This window comes from Symphodus melops, assembly GCF_947650265.1.
Source record: "Symphodus melops genome assembly, chromosome: 6".
NCBI classification, from domain to species: domain Eukaryota; kingdom Metazoa; phylum Chordata; class Actinopteri; order Labriformes; family Labridae; genus Symphodus; species Symphodus melops.
In genome coordinates, this window is record NC_136696.1 from 1,371,035 (window position 1) to 1,390,814 (window position 19,780).

Sequence of the window (19,780 nt, forward strand, 5' to 3'; positions counted from 1 at the left end):
ATCAATGAACTCAAACATGTTAATTTTTAGGTTCAGAACCAGGTTTGAATCCCCATCAATGGTTTTAATCTCATCTTATCTTTTATCTCTACAGAAAAACAAAGTGTCTCACCTCATACTGGGACCAGTCTACTTCATCAGGAGAGTCCTCCTGTCCCCAGTGTGGACAAAGACCTGTAATAAGACGAGGACTGCAGATATCCAGTCAGTCCAGCACTGAAATCAGTAAGACTGAAATCACTGAGTCTGAAAACAAGACTTTAACATTTATTACATTTGTTGTTAATGCTGTTCATATTTACATTAATATAGTCAAATGTATCAATATAATTTAACCTGGTTATATTTAATATGTTCTTCTTCTCTTGTAGCAGCACACATTTATCACAGGGAGGTTTTTGTGTCAGTCAGTTTGTTTAATAAATCCAGTCTCAGGATATGTTTCTTCTCTTTCAGCAGATAGAGGTCAGCAGGAGGTTTTAGATGAATATAAGATCAGTCTGAGGAGGAGATATGAACATGTGACTGAAGGAAGTGATGAAACAGGAAGTAAGAAAGGAAGTGAAGAAACAGGAAGTGAGAAAGGAAGTGAAGAAACAGGAAGGAGCATCCTCCTCAACAGGATCTACACTGAGCTCCACATCACAGAGGGGCAGAGTGAAGAGGTGAACACCCAACATGAGGTGAGACAGATGGAGACAGACTCTAAAAAGAAGGTCCTCCATGAGACTCCAATCAAGTGCCAGGACATCTTTAAAGCCTTACCGGACCAACAGGAACCAAAGACAGGAGCTCAACCCGACCAACAGGAACCAAAGACAGGAGCTCAACCCGACCAACAGGAACCAAAGACAGGAGCTCAACCCGACCAACAGGAACCAAAGACAGGAGCTCAACCCGACCAACAGGAACCAAAGACAGGAGCTCAACCCGACCAACAGGAACCAAAGACAGGAGCTCAACCCGACCAACAGGAACCAAAGACCGGAGCTCAACCCGACCAACAGGAACCAAAGACAGGAGCTCAACCCGACCAACAGGAACCCATCAGAGTGGTTCTGACAAACGGCGTGGCTGGTGTTGGAAAAACCTTCTCAGTGCAGAAGTTCACTCTGGACTGGGCCGAGGGCTCAGAGAACCAAGACGTCAGTCTGCTGATCCTGCTTTCATTCAGGGAGCTGAACTTGATCAGAGATCAGCGCTACAGTCTTCTTGAGCTGCTCCGTGTTTTCCATCCAACATTACAGAAGGTGGCAGCAGAGACACTCGCTGTCTGTAAACTGTTGTTCATCTTTGACGGCCTGGATGAAAGCAGACTGTCATTGGACTTCACAAACAGGGAGGTTGTGTCTGATGTCACACAGAAGTCATCGTTAAACACACTGTTCACAAACCTCATCAAGGGGAATCTGCTCCCCTCAGCTCTCATCTGGATCACTTCTCGACCTGCAGCAGCCAATCAGATCCCTCCTTCATGTGTTGACAGGGTAACAGAAGTACGAGGCTTCACTGACGCCCAGAAGGAGGAGTACTTCAGGAGGAGGTTCAGTGATGAAGATCTGTCCAGCAGAATCATCTCACACATCCAGACATCCAGGAGCCTCCACATCATGTGTCTGATCCCGGTCTTCTGCTGGATCACTGCCACAGTTCTGGAGCACATGATGAGCACAGAGCAGAGAGGAGAGCTGCCCAAGACCCTGACTGACATGTACTCACACTTCCTGCTGGTTCAGACAAAGAGGAAGAAGAACAAGTACGGTGATGGACATCAGATGAGTCCACATGAGCTGACGGAGGCCGACAGGGAAGTTCTTCTGAAGCTGGGGAGGCTGGCGTTTGAACATCTGGAGGACGGAAACATCATGTTCTACCAAGAAGACCTGGAGCGGTGTGGTCTGGATGTCACAGAGGCCTCGGTCTACTCAGGAGTTTGTACTGAGATCTTCAAAACAGAGTGTTTGATATTCCAGAAATCAGTCTACTGCTTTGTTCATCTGAGCGTTCAGGAGTTTCTGGCTGCAGTCTACATGTTCCAATGTTTCACCGACAGGAAGAGAGGTGTAGTGGAGGCGTTCCTTAAAGACATCCAACACAGGGAATCATCTGGAAATACTTTTTTAAAGAAGGTTAAAGAAGTTATAAGTCCTGGTCCATTTCTGGAAGTCTTCCTGAGAGGTGCCATGGAGAAATCCCTGAAAAGTAAGAACGGTCACCTGGACCTGTTTGTTCGCTTCCTTCATGGTCTTTCTCTGGAGTCAAACCAGAGACTCTTAGGAGGCCTGCTGGGTCAGACAGACAACAGTCCAGATATGATCCAGAGACTCTTAGGAGGCCTGCTGGGTCAGACAGACAACAGTCCAGAAATGATCCAGAGAGTCATCAACAACCTGAAGGAGATGAACAGTGATGACATCTCTCCTGACAGAAGCATCAACATCTTCCACTGTCTGACGGAGATGAAGGACGTCTCAGTCCATCAGGAGATCCAACAGTTCCTGAAGTCAGAGAACAGATCAGAGAAGGAACTCTCTGAGATCCACTGCTCTGCTCTGGCCTACATGCTGCAGATGTCTGAGGAGGTTCTGGATGAGCTGGACCTGCAGAAGTACAAGACATCAGACCAGGGACGACTGAGACTGATTCCAGCTGTGAGGAACTGCAGGAAGGCAAAGTAAGTCCAGATGTGATTAAATATGAGTATAAATAAAGTAACAATAAGCCGTTTAGTTCTTCATATATATATAATATATAATCTCTCTGTTTGTGAAAACAGAGTTCATCTATATTCAGTAAATGAAGAATATTTGTCTCTGTCTTGATTCAAAGCGCTCGGACATTTGTGTTTTCCTCCTTCATGGACTCGAGAGTAAAGTCTGAGTTGTGTTAGCGTGCGTGAAAAGGGACGTTTGATGAGTTTGTCTGTCCTGACTTTATGCTGACAGTAAGAACTTAAAGTAACACAGCTAACGAGAGGTTGATTTGACCCCCGTGTTTTGTGAAGCTGACAGCAATGCCTTTTTGAGATTCTTCACAAACAAGATCAAGATGATCAAGGACAACATCCCGCCCCCTCTTCGTGTTACCCCTGCTGTTTCTGAGCCTGTCTCCAGCTTGTGGTCCTTGTTTAGGACTGTGACGGTTGCTGATATTTCAGCAGTGGTGTCTAAGATGAAGCCCTCCTCTTGCTCATCTGACGTCCTTCCCTGTAGGCTTTTTAAAAAAGTGTTTGGGGAAATCGGCCCGTGTGTGACCAAAATGGTTAACCTGTCTTTGTCCACTGGTGTGTTTCCTACTGCATTCAAACATGCCATTGTGGAGCCATTACTAAAAAAAAGCAGGCCTAGACCAAACAAATCTTAATAGCTTTAGGCCTATTTCTAAGCTCCCTTTCATGTCAAAGTTCCATGAGAAGGTGGTCTGTAATCAGTTGACCCTTTTCCTGGATCAAAGCAGCATCCATGAACCGCTTCAGTCCGGTTTCCGTAACAAACACTCCACGGAAACGGCCTTACTGAAAGTGTCCAGCGACATCATGATGGCTGCTGACTCTGGAAAGTCCACGGTCCTGGTTCTCTTGGACCTGTCCGCAGCCTTCGACACTGTAGACCATCAGATTCTGCTGAGAAGACTGAGGGATCAAGTTGGACTGTCGGGTTCAGTTCTAAAATGGTTCTCTTCTTATCTAGCTGGACGAAGCTTCAATGTAACAGCCAACCAAATAAGGTCGGATTCTGCGGACCTGCTGTGTGGAGTGCCTCAAGGTTCCGTCTTGGGTCCTGTCTTGTTTTTGCTGTATTTGATCCCTCTAGGAGAGATCATACGAAGGTTCGATGATGTTTCTTTCCACCTATTTGCTGACGATATCCAGCTGTACTGCTCTTTTAAGCCGTCCGAGATCCAGAAGCTGAGCTCCCTACGTCATTGTCTGATGGAAATCAAACAATGACTCAGCGAAAATTCTCTGCAGCTCAATGCAGATAAAACAGAAACATTGATTCTCGCCCCTGATGACTCAATTCCAGGGATTAAGCAGTTCTTGGGGGACCTAGGCCAGTCCCTGAAGCCTAGTCTTAGAAACCTGGGAGTTATCTTCGACAAAGACATGTCTTTAGTCCAGCACTGTAAACAGCTGTCAAGGAACTGCTTCTTTCAACTGAGGAAGATCTCCAAACTTAGAAACATGGTTTCGCAGAATGATTTGGAGCTCATTATCCATGCCTTTGTGTCTTCACGTTTAGACTATTGCAATAGTTTGTTTTCTTGTCTTAACAAGAAAGAGCTCTCCAGACTGCAATTTGTTTAAAATTCTGCAGCAAGAATTCTGACCCGCACAAATAGGAGGACCCACATATCCCCTGTTCTGAAAGACCTTCACTGGCTGCCAGTGTCCTTTTTAGGTTCAGGTTTAAAATCCCGGTTCTGGCCTTCAGAGCCCTACATGGTCAGGCTCCCTCTTACCTTAGTGAGCTGATCCAGCCTTACGCCCCTATGCGAGCGCTGAGGTCTATGGATCAGAACCTGATGAAGGTCCCTCGAGCTCATTTTCGCACTAGAGGTGACCGGTCGTTCCAGGTCGTTGCTCCGAGCCTCTGGAATGAACTTCCATCATCCTTGCGCTCAATTGATTCAGTTGACACTTTCAAGAGTCAACTGAAGACGTTTTTATTTGTCCAGGCTTTTAATTAGTCTCTTTTAGGGCTGCTATGATCTTTGTGCTGTCTGTATATTACTTGTGATGTTTTAACCCTGTTTGTGAAGCACTTTGTGGCCCCTGCCTGCGAAAAGTGCTATTTAAATAAAATTTACTTACTTACTTACTTGATTAGTAACAGTGACATGATGAGTGAAGTTACCAACAGTCATGTCTTACATCACGTTACAGACAGAAGGTGGATCTAAAAGTCAAGCAGCCAAAATAATAGATTTCAGTACATTGAACTGTGTTAGTCAGGTATTATGTTGTGTTGGATCAGATCACAGATTGAAGTCATGGATGATTTTATTGGCCGCTCTCCTCTGAACTGCCCCTTTATTACAACTTTACGAACCCCGAACAAGAATCCATCTGAGAATAATGAATTTACTAAAAGCTACAAAAACAAGATTTATTTCTCTGTTGAGCTTTGATAAAGTTGAGCATGTGACAGCGGGGTTAGAGGTAAATAAAAGTAACAGAGTGATTTATGACAACAAACAACATAAATTGAGTCCCCGGTCTGCTGCTTGTTCTGCTCTGACTTTATGAGCTGATGCAGCTTGTCACAGGTTCGTTTTTAAAAGTGAAAAGATGATGGCTCAGTCGGGAAAACTTCTGTTGGTGGGTTTTTATTCACCAAAGAAAATATATACAACCATGTAAAAAATGTGCCAAAATCCCGGTCAGTGAACAAACCAAAGAAAACAAACAAAGTATTTACAATACTTTACAGAAAAGGGCAACACGATGTGTTGGGAACAAACGTGATCTGGTCACTTTTTCTGTTCGCTCTCATTTTGTCTCATTTTGACACAGAGGGTAACAAAGACAAAGGATGCGTTCGGATTGTCCCTCCTGTCCACTAACACTCACATTTCTTCCTTTAACCCTGGAAGCAGTTAAGTGGCGGCCATGATAAGAGCCGTCCATAGTCCATTTTCTGTAAACTGTAGTTCCACCACGGCAGACTCACGTCACTGACCTCCGCCGCGTCACATTATTATGACATCATAATGACAACCGAGTGAAAGTGTGGTCGGATTGTCAAAACAATGCCATCGCCTTTTCCTAAGTCCTTTATGAAGTCTCCTAACACCTTTCCTAAGTTCTTTATGAAGTCTCCTAACACCTTTCCTAAGTCCTTTATGAAGTCTCCTAACACCTTTCCTAAGTCCTTTATGAAGTCTCCTAACACCTTTCCTAAGTCCTTTATGAAGTCTCCTAACACCTTTCCTAAGTCCTTTATGAAGTCTCCTAACACCTTTCCTAAGTCCTTTATGAAGTCTCCTAACACCTTTCCTTCACCCTGTGATGTTTTCACGGGGTGAAGGAAAGGTGGATAGTGAAAGTAGATAGGAGGGACAATCTGAATGCACCCAGAGACTAAATAGACATGGGACAATCAGACACAGGTGAGACTAATCAGGGTCATCAACAAGTCGGGAAACACAAGAAACACAAGACCAGAACACTTGAGCACAAGTACAAATAAAAACCTGACACTGAAAACACAACCTCAACAGGATATTACAAAATAAAACAGGAAACACCAAACTAGGAACCTTAACATAGGAAAAAATATTACAGACAACATACTGTAGAAGGACACAAGGATCCAAAGTAAGACAGGAAACAGTGAAGACTAGAACTATAATATAAATCAGAAAACACACAGGGAACTAAAAACAGGAAATCAGAACTAAATCATGACATCAGAGAAACACGTTTACAAGTGATGGAAATGTTTGTTAAAAAAATTAAAATTGGATGAAAATATGAAGACGTTCCTTTAAATAACATTATCTACCATTTGTTTTACAACAGGTTTTTTAGCTGTGGACTATCAAAGACTCACTGTGAAGTCGTGGCCTCAGCTCTGAAGTCCAACCCCTCCCATCTGAGATATCTGAACCTGAACTACAACGAGCTGCAGGATTCAGGAGTGAAGCTGCTGTCTGCTGGACTGAAGAGTCCAAACTGTAGACTGGAGACTCTGAGGTAAGACTACAGGTTTCATTTCTCTCTTCACATTAATATGATGAGAAGCTAAACTTTAAGAGAGTCAGTCGAGGATTTAAAACATAAAGTACAAACATGAGATGATGTCAGTCTTTCAGACAGTGCTGTCATCAAAAACAACAAACGTCTCTCTATCATCAGAGAAGGACGAACACAAGATGAAGTGAGAAAATGAAACCTGAGGGGGAAATCACTGAGAACAAGAGAGAGATACTGATCATATATTAAAGAAAGATGAAGATGTGACGGTACATTTCTTCTGACAGCTGCAGCTGTAAAACCTGGAATCAGGGTTCCCACGCGTCCTGGAAAACCTGGAAAATGATCAATGCATTTTCCAGTCATGGAAAACGTAAAATGAGAAAAAATGTCAAATGTCCTGGAAACGGTTTAGTTTCCCTGGAAATGTATTTATCCTCCCCCGGCCAATGTGAACGGATCAAAAGTTCTGCGCATGGATTTGTCCACTTATCTTCTGACAACATGAAGACACAGCGCTTCTTTGCCGGCGCAGCGCCCCACGTGACGCTACCCAACACAGTCACATGAATGATTGTCATTATCAGCACATCATCACCATTACTTACTGTATGTTTATACTCTGGTGCCAAGAAGGCAGACTATCAGACTAAATGCTATTTGGACTTTCAGAATAAAAGACAGTCTTAAGATAACCTGAAGAACTCCTCACAGAAGATCACAACAGATGGATCAGTGTTCCTGTCTCACCACAGCCATGACAGCACACATGTGAGAGGGAGTTTTACATGTTCTTAAATCTGCTTGGTGTGATAAAGGTCATATGTGTCATTTTAATTCTAGGAATTGTATATGTTACACATTTAGATAAGGCTGTAGTGTTTTAAAAGCAGCCTCCCACAGTGGTCAGGGATAAGCCCAAGTCCCTCTCTCATTGGTGTTTGATGCAGGATAAGCTGTCAGAGGAGGCAGTGGACCAATCTCCTCCCTGAAGTTCTCTCCCTCAGTCTGAAGTCAGTGAAAGGCCTCATCCTTTATGATGTGTCCCAGGTGGTTTAAAGGGTAGTCTAAGCCTACCCTGGAAGTTTCCATGTTCAGTTTGTCAGTGTTCTAGCAGCAGCTGTTAATAAGGGCTTATTCCATACAGGGCGTGATGGTTAAGACCACCCATTAAAGGATTCTGTAAGGATTGAACAACATCACAGCTGAATGAAAGAATTGTCTCTTTTAAAAGAGTTTAAGGGTGGAACCATGAAGCTGATAAAGAGACAGACTTTCTCTGTTCATAAAGGAGATTTTCCTTCATCCATATAGACGTAGACTTCACATGATGATGCTAAAACAATTCAAGTAGAAAACAGGAAATGAAGCGTCTGACCCTCAACAAGAATGACACATGATCATGTGACCTTTTTAAAGATTTGTTACTAAACAGTCAGAGTTTCATTATAAATACATTTAAATTGTAGATATTTTATAGAACATGTTTGATTTTACACACACACACACACACACAGACACACACACTCACACACACATAGACAGTCCCAGGTGTGTGTAGCTCAGTAGAGTAGTGGGTGTGTAATCTTGACTGAGATCAGGAACATGTTGGTGTCTTTATTAACATGAACAGCTGGATGAATGTTTGGATGATGTCTGTAGAAAGCTGACATTTGAATGATCCACAATAACACAATGACAAAGTCTCTCTACTTATTTTAGGGACACACTCACTGATTGGACCTAGTTATGTTCTTATCATCTCATTCATCATTCTTTTTATTCTCTTCTTTTATTCTTTATTCAGATTGATGAGCTGCAGTTTGTCAGAGATCAGCTGTTCTTCTCTGGTCTCAGCTCTGAAGTCCAACCCCTCCCATCTCAGAGAGCTGGACCTGAACTCCAACAAGCTGCAGGATTCAGGAGTGAAGCTGCTGAGTGATTTTCTGCAGAGTCCAAACTGTAGACTGGAGTCTCTGAGGTCAGTTCACTTCTTCTCTGTTTGTGTTTTACATCTCATGTGTTTGATTATCAGCTGAAACATTTTCATGTTCACATGTTTCTGACCTCCATGAAGTTTTAGATTGAATGCTGTTCATGTTGATTTTCTTGTTTGAATCTGCATCATCAACAAATCTGATTTTTAACAAAATACTTTAAATGGAGTTCTTTAAGTTTTTAAAGTGAAAGTTTCTGATTTTTATTAAATGTTCAAAACTGAAGAGACAAGATTATCTGAACTGACATATATGTGATTATGAAGCACACACACACACACACACACACACACACACACACACACAGACATAATAATAATACATTTTATTTATTGGCGCCTTTCAAGCCACCCAAGGTCGCCTTCCAGTGGATAAAAGCAGTACAGGAGGTTAAAACCAAACATAAAACAAACTAAAGACAGGTGTAGTGTGAAGTGAACAGTTACCGTGAGTATGCCAGTTTAAACAGGTGGGTTTTGAGTTGGGATTTAAAGGTGGAGATGGACTCTGACTGTCTTATGTGGGGGGAGGGAGTTCCAAAGTGTGGGTGCCGAGCAGCTGAAGGCTCGGGCAGCCATGGTGCTGAGGCGTGGTGGATGGTTAGCAGTCCAGCAGAGGTTGAGGGGAGGGTGCGTGAGGGGCTGTAGTGATGGAGGCGGTCACAGAGGTAAGTGGGGGCTAGGTGGTGAAGAGCTTTGTAAGTGAGGAGAAGGTTTGTGTAGTCGATGCGATATTGTACAGGGAGCCAGTGAAGGTCGATGAGAATGGGGGTGATGTGATCAGATGATCCGGGCGGCAGAGTTCTGGATGAGTTGCAGTCTGTTGATGAGTTTGACGGGGAGTCCAGTGAGGAGGGCATTGCAGTAGTCCATGCAGGAAGTGACAAATGAGTGAACTAGGATTTTGGTGCTGGACTGGGACAGTGATGGGCGGAGTCTGGAAATGTTAAGGAGGTGGAAGAGGGCAGTCCGGGTGATGTTTCTAATGTGGGGAGCAAATGAGAGGGTGCTGTCCAGAATGATGCTGAGGCTTTTGACTTGTGGGGAGAAGGGTACAGGGAAACCGTCGATGATGATGGATGATACTGGGGTGTGTTGTGAGTTGGTGAGGGTGGATTTGGTTTTGTTGCCGTTGAGTTTACATACACTCTCTCTCACACACACACACACACACACACACACACACACACACACACACACACACACACACACACACACACACACACACACACAGACAGTCCCAGGTGTGTGTAGCTCAGTAGAGTAGTGGGTGTGTAATCTTGACTGAGATCAGTAACATGTTGGTGTCTTTATTGACATGAACAGCTGGATGAATGTTTGGATGATGTCTGTAGAAAGCTGACATTTGAATGATCCACAATAACACAATGACAAAGTCTCTCTACTTATTTTAGGGACACACTCACTGATTGGACCTAGTTATGTTCTGATCATCTCATTCATCATTCTTTTTATTCTCTTCTTTTATTCTTTATTCAGTTTGAGGGGCTGCAGTTTGTCAGAGATCAGCTGTTCTTCTCTGGCCTCAGCTCTGAAGTCCAACCCCTCCCATCTGAGAAAGCTGGACCTGGACTCCAACTATCTGCAGGATTCAGGAGTGAAGCTGCTGAGTGATTTTCTGCAGAGTCCAAACTGTAGACTGGAGACTCTGAGGTCAGTTCACTTCTTCTCTGTTTGTGTTTTACATCTCATGTGTTTGATTATCAGCTGAAACATTTTCATGTTCACATGTTTCTGACCTCCATGAAGTTTTAGATTGAATGCTGTTCATGTTGATTTTCTTGTTTGAATCTGCATCATCAACAAATCAGATCTTTACTAAAATGGTCTGACATAATAGCCATCTGGCCCGGCGTGTTGAATGTATTCTCCCCACACGTGGCCAGCCTGACTGTGACACAACTGGAGCAATGAAATAGTGAGCCCAAGATTTAGAAGGAAATTTAAGTCTTGACCTGATTAGAACACCATGAAATTCACCACCACCAGTTGTATGTTTTTTCTTACCATTAGATTGGGATTTAGTCATCTTTGGCTCAACAAACCAGCTGATTTCTGGACGAATACAGGACTGGAAATCAGGGAAAGAGCATCATCCGAGTTGTTGAAGAGAAAAGGACACCTGGATTGACTGCCGATGTGGCAGTGGCTATTCTAAAAGGAATTACCTGAATTGCCATGAACCTGACTTATCTATGGCTAGTGATTGATCTTACACTACGCCAGATGATCAGTCTAGTTGACCTTGGTGAAATGTGATTCGATCAGCCAGTGCAAGCCAGCTAACCAGAGCTTCATGAGCGAGGCAGCATAGCTCAGAAATTATTGTCTAAGCGCTACCATGGCAACATGTGTGGAAGTAATAGCTGTAGAAAGATAAAGTCCTAAAGTAATGATTGTGAATACATTAGTAATCACTAATGATGTAGAAATAAAGAAATACAAGATGCATTAAAGTAGGAGTCAGATCTTGATGCTCAGGAACCTGTGATGACCTGGTTGAGATGCTGCAGAAAAAAAACATGTTAGCCTTACTAGTAGCATCCTTGGCACACAAGTACCTTCTGATACGAAGTTTGCAGGTCCAGGCAGGTCTGAAGGAATCCAAGACCAGGATCCAGATTTTTAGTTTTAAGGTCGATGATTAGCATTGTGTTAGACATGAATTATAGCAATGGATGACAGTCCTGCCGCCATGATGACTGAGAATCTCGTTGTCATTGTGACTGAATGATTAAGATGGCCGTGTACAATTGAATAGTCCTGACCGATTTATGACAGAACAGTCGAGTTCATCACAAAGTGTTTACCTGGAATCAATGACAGGTTACTAATATGTGGTCCATACTGAAGCCCAGACGGATTTGACTGAGGATAGAATTGTGTCAAGTTTGTCCTCGTGCTTCCCAACTTGAAAGGGAATGATCCTCGACCCAAAGGACTGGACTCCACTCAAACTTTTCCTTTTCAATTCCTTTAATTTGAAGTTTTGTTCAGTTTATCAGTTTAGCCTTCAGCTACTTCAGTTAAGGTTTGGTTTAGGTGAGAAACCTTAGAAACAAAAGAAAATACTAAAATGTTAACATGACATTAAATCAACACAACTTCAACATTTTAAATGAAACACATGCAAGACTAATTTTAACATGTTTAAACACATTTTAATGTTCTACTTTTTAAACATACTTTTCTATATTTTAAACATTTTAATCCTGAATTTTAACAAATGTTTTGAATTTTAAACTCATTTTATTAATCCGCTTTTTAAAACATGTTTGGAAATAAATGTTGTATTAATGTTTTTAATCACACGTGCAAAGTAAAGCAAACTGCTTTATTAACGTCATCATCAATCAATTAATTAAGTCTGTCATTGACCCCGCATGTTTCAGCAACAGTTTATAAACAGCACTTTTTCAATGAAATAAATACCACAATAAAGCATAAACAAGCCGTCTTTAAAAATAAAGAGACGCGCTATAAATGACTGATCAAACAAACTTAATAATATCAGCGCCTGCCTGAACCAGCACCACTGCAGATGTTTCCATGCCAGCAAAACAGGAGCACTTACCGGCTATCTCTTTGGTTTGTCGGAGATGATCAACTTTGCACAGATCATTTTGTGGTTGTATTTTTCTCTGTAGTTTCAGCATATTAACCTGTCGCTCTGCCTCTGCTCCCCAGCTGTCTGTGTGCATCTCTCTTAATACCTCGGGTGCACTCGCGCTGTGACGATTCATTCCTTCCGTCTGCTTCCGTCCGTTTGACTCGACAGTTTGCATAATGTGCAGCAGACCCACCGACTCATCCGATTTGTATTACGATTAACTGATCATGTAAATGGATTGTAGTCTGCCATGCCTATGCAAAGTGAAGTTCCCCCCAAAACCTAGGGATGCCCATTGAAATATGATGAAAGGTTTAGCATTGACTTTATGAGCAGACACGTCGGCTGGAATTTAATGTTAAAGAGACACGATTGTAATGCGACCTGCTGAATGAGGTCACATGACCATGACTAGTATGAAGGGGCTGGAAGACCTTACGCTTAAATAGTAAGTTAGTCATCTCTGATTTCCTTCAGGATTACATATTCCTGTGCAAGTCCATCGGTCTGTTGAAGGTGCTTCTATCTAGGCGCCAAATGATGTGCCTTGACGGGAGCGTGGCCTACTGTTTATACTCCAACTTTTATCAATGTGATGCAGGTCGATTGTGAGCTGCTGGTTGGTTTGGGTGGAGAGGCCAGAAACCGGTAGCCGTGAGCACAAGTCCTAAAAGCTGGATAGCCACACCCCGTTGAATTACAATATAGTGAGAACAACATACACAGAGCACTTCCCCATCACGCCACATAGAGCCACTGCCCACCTGGCAGGGCACCATCTATCCCCTAGTGTGAGAGAAGACACTACATGACTATTTAGCATCTCCCAAGGCTGAGAAGGAGATCTCCTGGTGAGAAAGAGCCTGGGTGACTCTTCCCACATGTACAGAGAGAAACAGAATAAAGGGAGCGAAATGATGGAAAACAAAGCACCCGATAGGCTGTGCATGTAGTATTCTAAGACATTTCACATACATTTTATATGACAGATTCTATGAGACCTTTGGACATATAGTACACATGGAGTAACATTCTCCATAGCACGAGTTTGGAAACCAATGTTTGAAACAAATCGTAATGCTGCATGATCTACAGAATCTAGCATTTTCAAAGATGATGAATTTGCATGCATATCTAAAATATCACCATAGTCAATAACAGGTCAAAGAACCGCTTGAACATTCTCTTCCTGGCACCAAAAGAAAAACAACATTTATTTCTATACAAGAAACCCATTTTCATTTGTAGTTTCTTAGTAAGACACTCAATGTGACGTTTGAAAGAGAGATTTTCTTGGAGGAAGAAACCCAGGTATTTGTAGGTTGCAAGTCTCTCAATCACTTTGTTGTTATTCTTGAAGCAGACTGTATTGTGAGTGAGAGGCGCTGTCACTGAGAAACCACATTTATGCCAGTGTGGAGACAAAGATACAGCTTTGAGGTCATTACCGGATTTCACCGATTTTTTGGACGATCAGGCAGCTTCCTGCACCAGCGTGTGCTGCCATTGCCCGTGGGGCTGAGGTCATTGGAGTGGAGATGACATTCTCCTTTTGAGTTGAATCTGATTGAAGCAGCGTCTCCAGCTGCACACATGAACACGCATATTTGAGCGTATATTGCAGCGTGAGCCTGAAGAAACAGAATGACTGTGGAAGAGAGAGAGTTTTAAGCGTTTGACAGCAGCAGGTTGATTGGTTGAGAAAGTTCATGGCAGAGTCTGGTTGGTTAATTCCAGGATGATACACGCCCAAAATCAGCTGCTCAGCAGAGAGAAAGAGAGATAGACATAGTAGTAGGGGGTGTGGTTTCAGAATGAATGAAAGAATTACACCAGTCTTCCTGTCTGAACTCACGCTGAGCTCCATTAAATGTTCAAAACTGAAGACACGAGATTATCTGAACTGACATGTGATTATGAAGCGCACACACACACACACACACACACACACACACACACAGACAGTCCCAGGTGTGTGTAGCTCAGTAGAGTAGTGGGTGTGTAATCTTGACTGAGATCAGGAACATGTTGGTGTCTTTATTGACATGAACAGCTGGATGAATGTTTGGATGATGTCTGTAGAAAGCTGACATTTGAATGATCCACAATAACACAATGACAAAGTCTCTCTACTTATTTTAGGGACACACTCACTGATTGGACCTAGTTATGTTCTTATCATCTCATTCATCATTCTTTTTATTCTCTTCTTTTATTCTTTATTCAGTTTGATGAGCTGCAGTTTGTCAGAGATCAGCTGTTCTTCTCTGGTCTCAGCTCTGAAGTCCAACCCCTCCCATCTCAGAGAGCTGGACCTGAACAACAACAAGCTGCAGGATTCAGGAGTGAAGCTGCTGAGTGATTTTCTGCAGAGTCCAAACTGTAGACTGGAGACTCTGAGGTCAGTTCACTTCTTCTCTGTTTGTGTTTTACATCTCATGTGTTTGATTATCAGCTGAAACATTTTCATGTTCACATGTTTCTGACCTCCATGAAGTTTTAGATTGAATGCTGTTCATGTTGATTTTCTTGTTTGAATCTGCATCATCAACAAATCAGATTTTTAACAAAATACTTTAAATGGAGTTCTTTAAGTTTTTAAAGTGAAAGTTTCTGATTTTTATTAAATGTTCAAAACTGAAGACACGAGATTATCTGAACTGACATATATTTGATTATGAAGCACACACACACACACACACACACACACACACACAGATACACACACACACACACACACAGACTCACATACAGACCCAGACATACTCTCTCTCTCTCTCTCTCTCTCTCTCTCTCTCTCTCTCTCTCTCTATATATATATATATATATATATATATATCTCTTTCTCTCTCTTACACACACACACACACACACACACACACACACACACACACACACACACAGACACACACACACACACACACACACACACACACACTCACACACACAGACAGTCCCAGGTGTGTGTAGCTCAGTAGAGTAGTGGGTGTGTAATCTTGACTGAGATCAGTAACATGTTGGTGTCTTTATTGACATGAACAGCTGGATGAATGTTTGGATGATGTCTGTAGAAAGCTGACATTTGAATGATCCACAATAACACAATGACAAAGTCTCTCTACTTATTTTAGGGACACACTCACTGATTGGACCTAGTTATGTTCTTATCATCTCATTCATCATTCTTTTTATTCTCTTCTTTTATTCTTTATTCAGTTTGATGAGCTGCAGTTTGTCAGAGATCAGCTGTTCTTCTCTGGCCTCAGCTCTGAAGTCCAACCCCTCCCATCTCAGAGAGCTGGACCTGAACAACAACAATCTGCAGGATTCAGGAGTGAAGCTGCTGAGGGACCTTCAGAAGGATCCAGACTACAGACTGGAGACTCTGAGGTATGTAAAGGTGTAGAGGCTAATCCGATGCTTTAAGCCACTGAGGCGTTGCACCTGGGTTACTAATTGACGCCCTGTTGTTACCTTGTTTCATGAATGAAAGTCCACTTGTTTCTTTGTTGTTAATCATGCCATTGATTTATTTTCATCTATTTAGTTCACCATTTCCATATTTCACCGATCAAACATCCCCATAGGTAACCGTGCTTTCCACTGCTTTAGCGGTCAAAAACTGTTTTGCCCTTCGGGGTGGAAAACCTGACCGGAAACAAAGGTTCCTACCTTATAAAGACAATTGTGACACACCGCGTTAGTTGACAGACACACACACCCTGCATATTATATTAATAATCTGCTCCTACAAAAGGGGTAAGTTGAGTCCATCCTGGTCTCTGCTGGGTTAAGTTGAGTCCATCCTGGTCTCTCCTGGGTTAAGGTGAGTCCATCCTGGTCTCTGCTGGGTTAAGTTGAGTCCATCCTGGTCTCTGCTGGGTTAAGTTAAGTCCATCCTGGTCTCTGCTGGGTTAAGTTAAGTACATCCTGGTCTCTGCTGGGTTAAGTTGAGTCCATTCTGGTCTCTGCTGGGTTAAGTTGAGTCCAACCTGGTCTCTGCTGGGTTAAGTTGAGTCCATCATGGTCTCTGCTGGGTTAAGTTGAGTCCATCCTGGTCTCTGCTTTGTTAAGTTGAGTCCTTCCTGGTCTCTGCTGGGTTAAGTTTAGTCCATCCTGGTCTCTGCTGGGTTAAGTTGAGTCCATCCTGGTCTCTGCTGGGTTAAGTTGAGTCCATCCTGGTCTCTGCTGCGTTAAGTTGAGTCCATCCTGGTCTGTGCTGCGTTAAGTTGAGTCCGTCCTGGTCTCTGCTGGGTTAAGTTGAGTCCATCCTGGTCTCTGGTGGGTTAAGTTGAGTCCATCCTGGTCTATGCTGCGTTAAGTTGAGTCCATCCTGGTCTCTGCTGGGTTAAGTTGAGTCCGTCCTGGTCTCTGCAGGGTTAAGTTGAGTCCATCCTGGTCTCTGCTGGGTTAAGTTGAGTCCATCCTGGGTTAAGTTGAGTCCATCCTGGTCTCTGCTGGGTTAAAGTGAGTCCATCCTGGTCTCTGCTGGGTTAAGTTGAGTCCATCCTGGTCTCTGCTGGGTTAAGTTGAGTCCGTCCTGGTCTCTGCTGGGTTAAGTTGAGTCCATCCTGGTCTCTGCTGGGTTAAGTTGAGTCCGTCCTGGTCTCTGCTGGGTTAAGTTGAGTCCATCCTGGTCTCTGCTGGGTTAAGTTGAGTCCATCCTGGTCTCTGCTGGGTTAAGTTGAGTCCATCCTGGTCTCTGCTGGGTTAAGCTGACTCCATCCTGGTCTCTGCTGGGTTAAGTTGAGTCCATCCTGGTCTCTGCTGGGTTAAGTTGAGTCCATCCTGGTCTCTGCTGGGTTAAGTTGAGTCCATCCTGGGTTAAGTTGAGTCCGTCCTGGTCTCTGCTGGGATAAGTTGAGTCCCTCCTGGTCTCTGCTGGGTTAAGTTGAGTCCATCCTGGTCTCTGCTGGGTTAAGTTGAGTCCATCCTGGTCTCTGCTGGGTTAAGTTGAGTCCATCCTGGTCTCTGCTGGGTTAAGTTGAGTCCATCCTGGGTTAAGTTGAGTCCATCCTGGTCTCTGCTGGGTTAAGTTGAGTCCATCCTGGTCTCTGCTGGGTTAAGTTGAGTCCGTCCTGGTCTCTGCTGGGTTGAACAGTCCAGGACTCATCAGTCATGAAACATTTGAAATGTTGGTTTTGAAAACATTTGCAGGAGAAGTTTGTGATAAAAAGCAACAATAAAAGTAGAAGTTGTGTAAATGTGCATCAAAGGTGACAAACAGCAGCAATGATTGAATCCTGATCTTCTGCTTGTTCTGCTCGGACTTAATGAGCTGGCTGAAGCTTCAGTGAGCTCAGAGCTCCGTCAGTGTCAGTGCTGCTCTGTTAGAATCTTTTTACAGCTGTCAGTCTGAAGAAACAGCAGAGACACACCCAGCTTGTTTTCATTGACTCACTTTATTCTCATTTCCATGTGTACACAGAGATTTTAGACAAACACTCAGGAAACAGGATTTGTCTCAAAGTCAATGAACTCTGTTGAACTTGGACTCAGCTTGATTTAGTTTGAAGCACAAATTCATCATTTCCTGATAAATCTTGAAGCTCCAGTGACCTGTGAGAGATCATCAAACAGGAAGTGAAAGTGATGACGCTGCTCAAACTCTCGTCTCAGGGCAAAATGTGACGATGTGACATGTCACGACCATTCAACACTGCTACCATGTTTCTAATGATAATAATAATAACAATGATCTTATATGATCATAATAATAATAATGATCTTATATGATTATAATAATAATAATGATCTTATATGATTTTAATAATAATAATGATCTTATATGATTTTAATAATAATAACAATGATCTTATATGATCATAATAATAATAATGATCTTATATGATTATAATAATAATAATGATCTTATATGATTATAATAATAATAATGATCTTATATGATAATAACTCATGATTTCTCTGATTTATGTCTTTTTATATCAACAGATGGAAGTGAGTGTTTAAAGAGAGGATCCTGTTGTTCCTGACGATCACAGAGCTGGAAGCAGCAGCAGCTGGTGTTTGGTGAGTCTGTAACTGGGCCGTGTTACTGGGAGACTGACGGACCAATCACAGCTCAGATGAGTCTCAGTGCTGCAGTCTGAGCTGCTCTGAGATCAGCTCCACCGTCACACACAGGACCATGACCTCGGACTGTTTTCTATTCTCATATTCTGAACTTAAACTGCTTCATGACTCAACGAGCCAAGATGAACTCTTTGGATATAAATGTTTGTGTTACAGCACCACACTGTGGACATGTGCAGTGCTGCACTCTTATTCACAGATAACAGTAGAAGTTGATGCCACCTGTTAAAGTGTGAAGTTGTGTTTGTAACCACGAGTCGTTGGTCGTCTGATAATAAATCAGTCGTCTCTTTGTTGGATCCAAACAAAGAGGAGGCTTCACTGAGTTTTTAAAAGAACTACAAACATGGATGTCTGGATGTTTGAACCTTCAGTTTGGATTCTCTCAGCATTTTAAATAGAAATACATTCAGTCTGTGGAGGTTTGATTTGAAGAATAATTCATGTTCAGGTTCTGTTCCTGCTATCACTGCTTTCTGCCAGCAGGTGTCGCTGTTTCCACTCGCTGTTTCCACAGTTTTCTCCCAGACTGATGGATCTGAGAGATGATTTCTCAGTCAGGAAACACAGAGGGTGCGTTCAGATTGTCCCTCTGAGATTCACCACACCGGTCTGAAGCGAGGGAGACTGCTCATCGTTAACAGCTGAAAGCTCGGCTGATACTTTGACTCCCTCACAGGAGAATTTCCCCTCAAGCTGAGTTCAGGCTGAATTTAGCTCATCACAAGTCATATTTTAACTTTTATAAACCTTATCATAAAAAGATGTATTACATGCATAATGTGTACTTATAACGTTGTAAGGAGTGTCATATTATTATGTGTTAGAATAGTTGGCGCTTGTGTAAGTGCAGGCTGTAAATCTTATTGGGGGTCCTGGACTGCTCACATAGTGGGGTGTGTACAAGTGCCCTGTTAGAGATCAGGGAGTGTCCTGCAGCTGCATGACAAACACACATAGAACCATATACGTCTTGTTTTTGCTACATTATTTTTGACGTAGCCCAAAATGTATATTGAAACTGTCATGACGTAGATGTTGAGAGTTAACCAGAGTATAAAGGAGGGAAGCACAAGCTTCTCTCTGGTTCAGTCTTCCTTTTTGGGACTTGACTTCTGCTCTACACTTGTTCTGCACCTGTGATCAGCTGATTTATATTCTCTTTTATTTAGCTTTAGTCACTCACTGTGAGAATAGCACTCTTTTGTAGGATTTGTATTATTTTGTAATCTCTGTTTTTAATAAATTGTGTTATTATAAAATAAAAGGAAACCTTCCATTGTAAGGACTTTCCAACAAAAACCCTTTTCCTTTTAGATCTTATATTTCTCTCTTGTTGGACCACGACGGACCAAAGGGATAG

General features: G+C 42.6%; 1 protein-coding gene across 1 annotated transcript; it reads left to right on the forward strand.

The window, feature by feature from the left end:
- The first annotated feature begins 100 nt into the window (after nt 1–100).
- Nucleotides 101–18,913, forward strand: LOC306825400 (protein NLRC3-like). The gene is made up of 8 exons (XM_079346126.1): nt 101–225; nt 457–2,674; nt 6,524–6,697; nt 8,505–8,678; nt 10,194–10,367; nt 14,552–14,725; nt 15,541–15,724; nt 18,284–18,913. The coding sequence occupies exons 2-8, from the start codon at nt 693–695 to the stop codon at nt 18,284–18,286; spliced, it is 2,865 nt and encodes a 954-aa protein (XP_079202252.1). The 5' UTR covers nt 101–225; nt 457–692; the 3' UTR covers nt 18,287–18,913.
- Nucleotides 18,914–19,780: the final 867 nt, after the last annotated feature.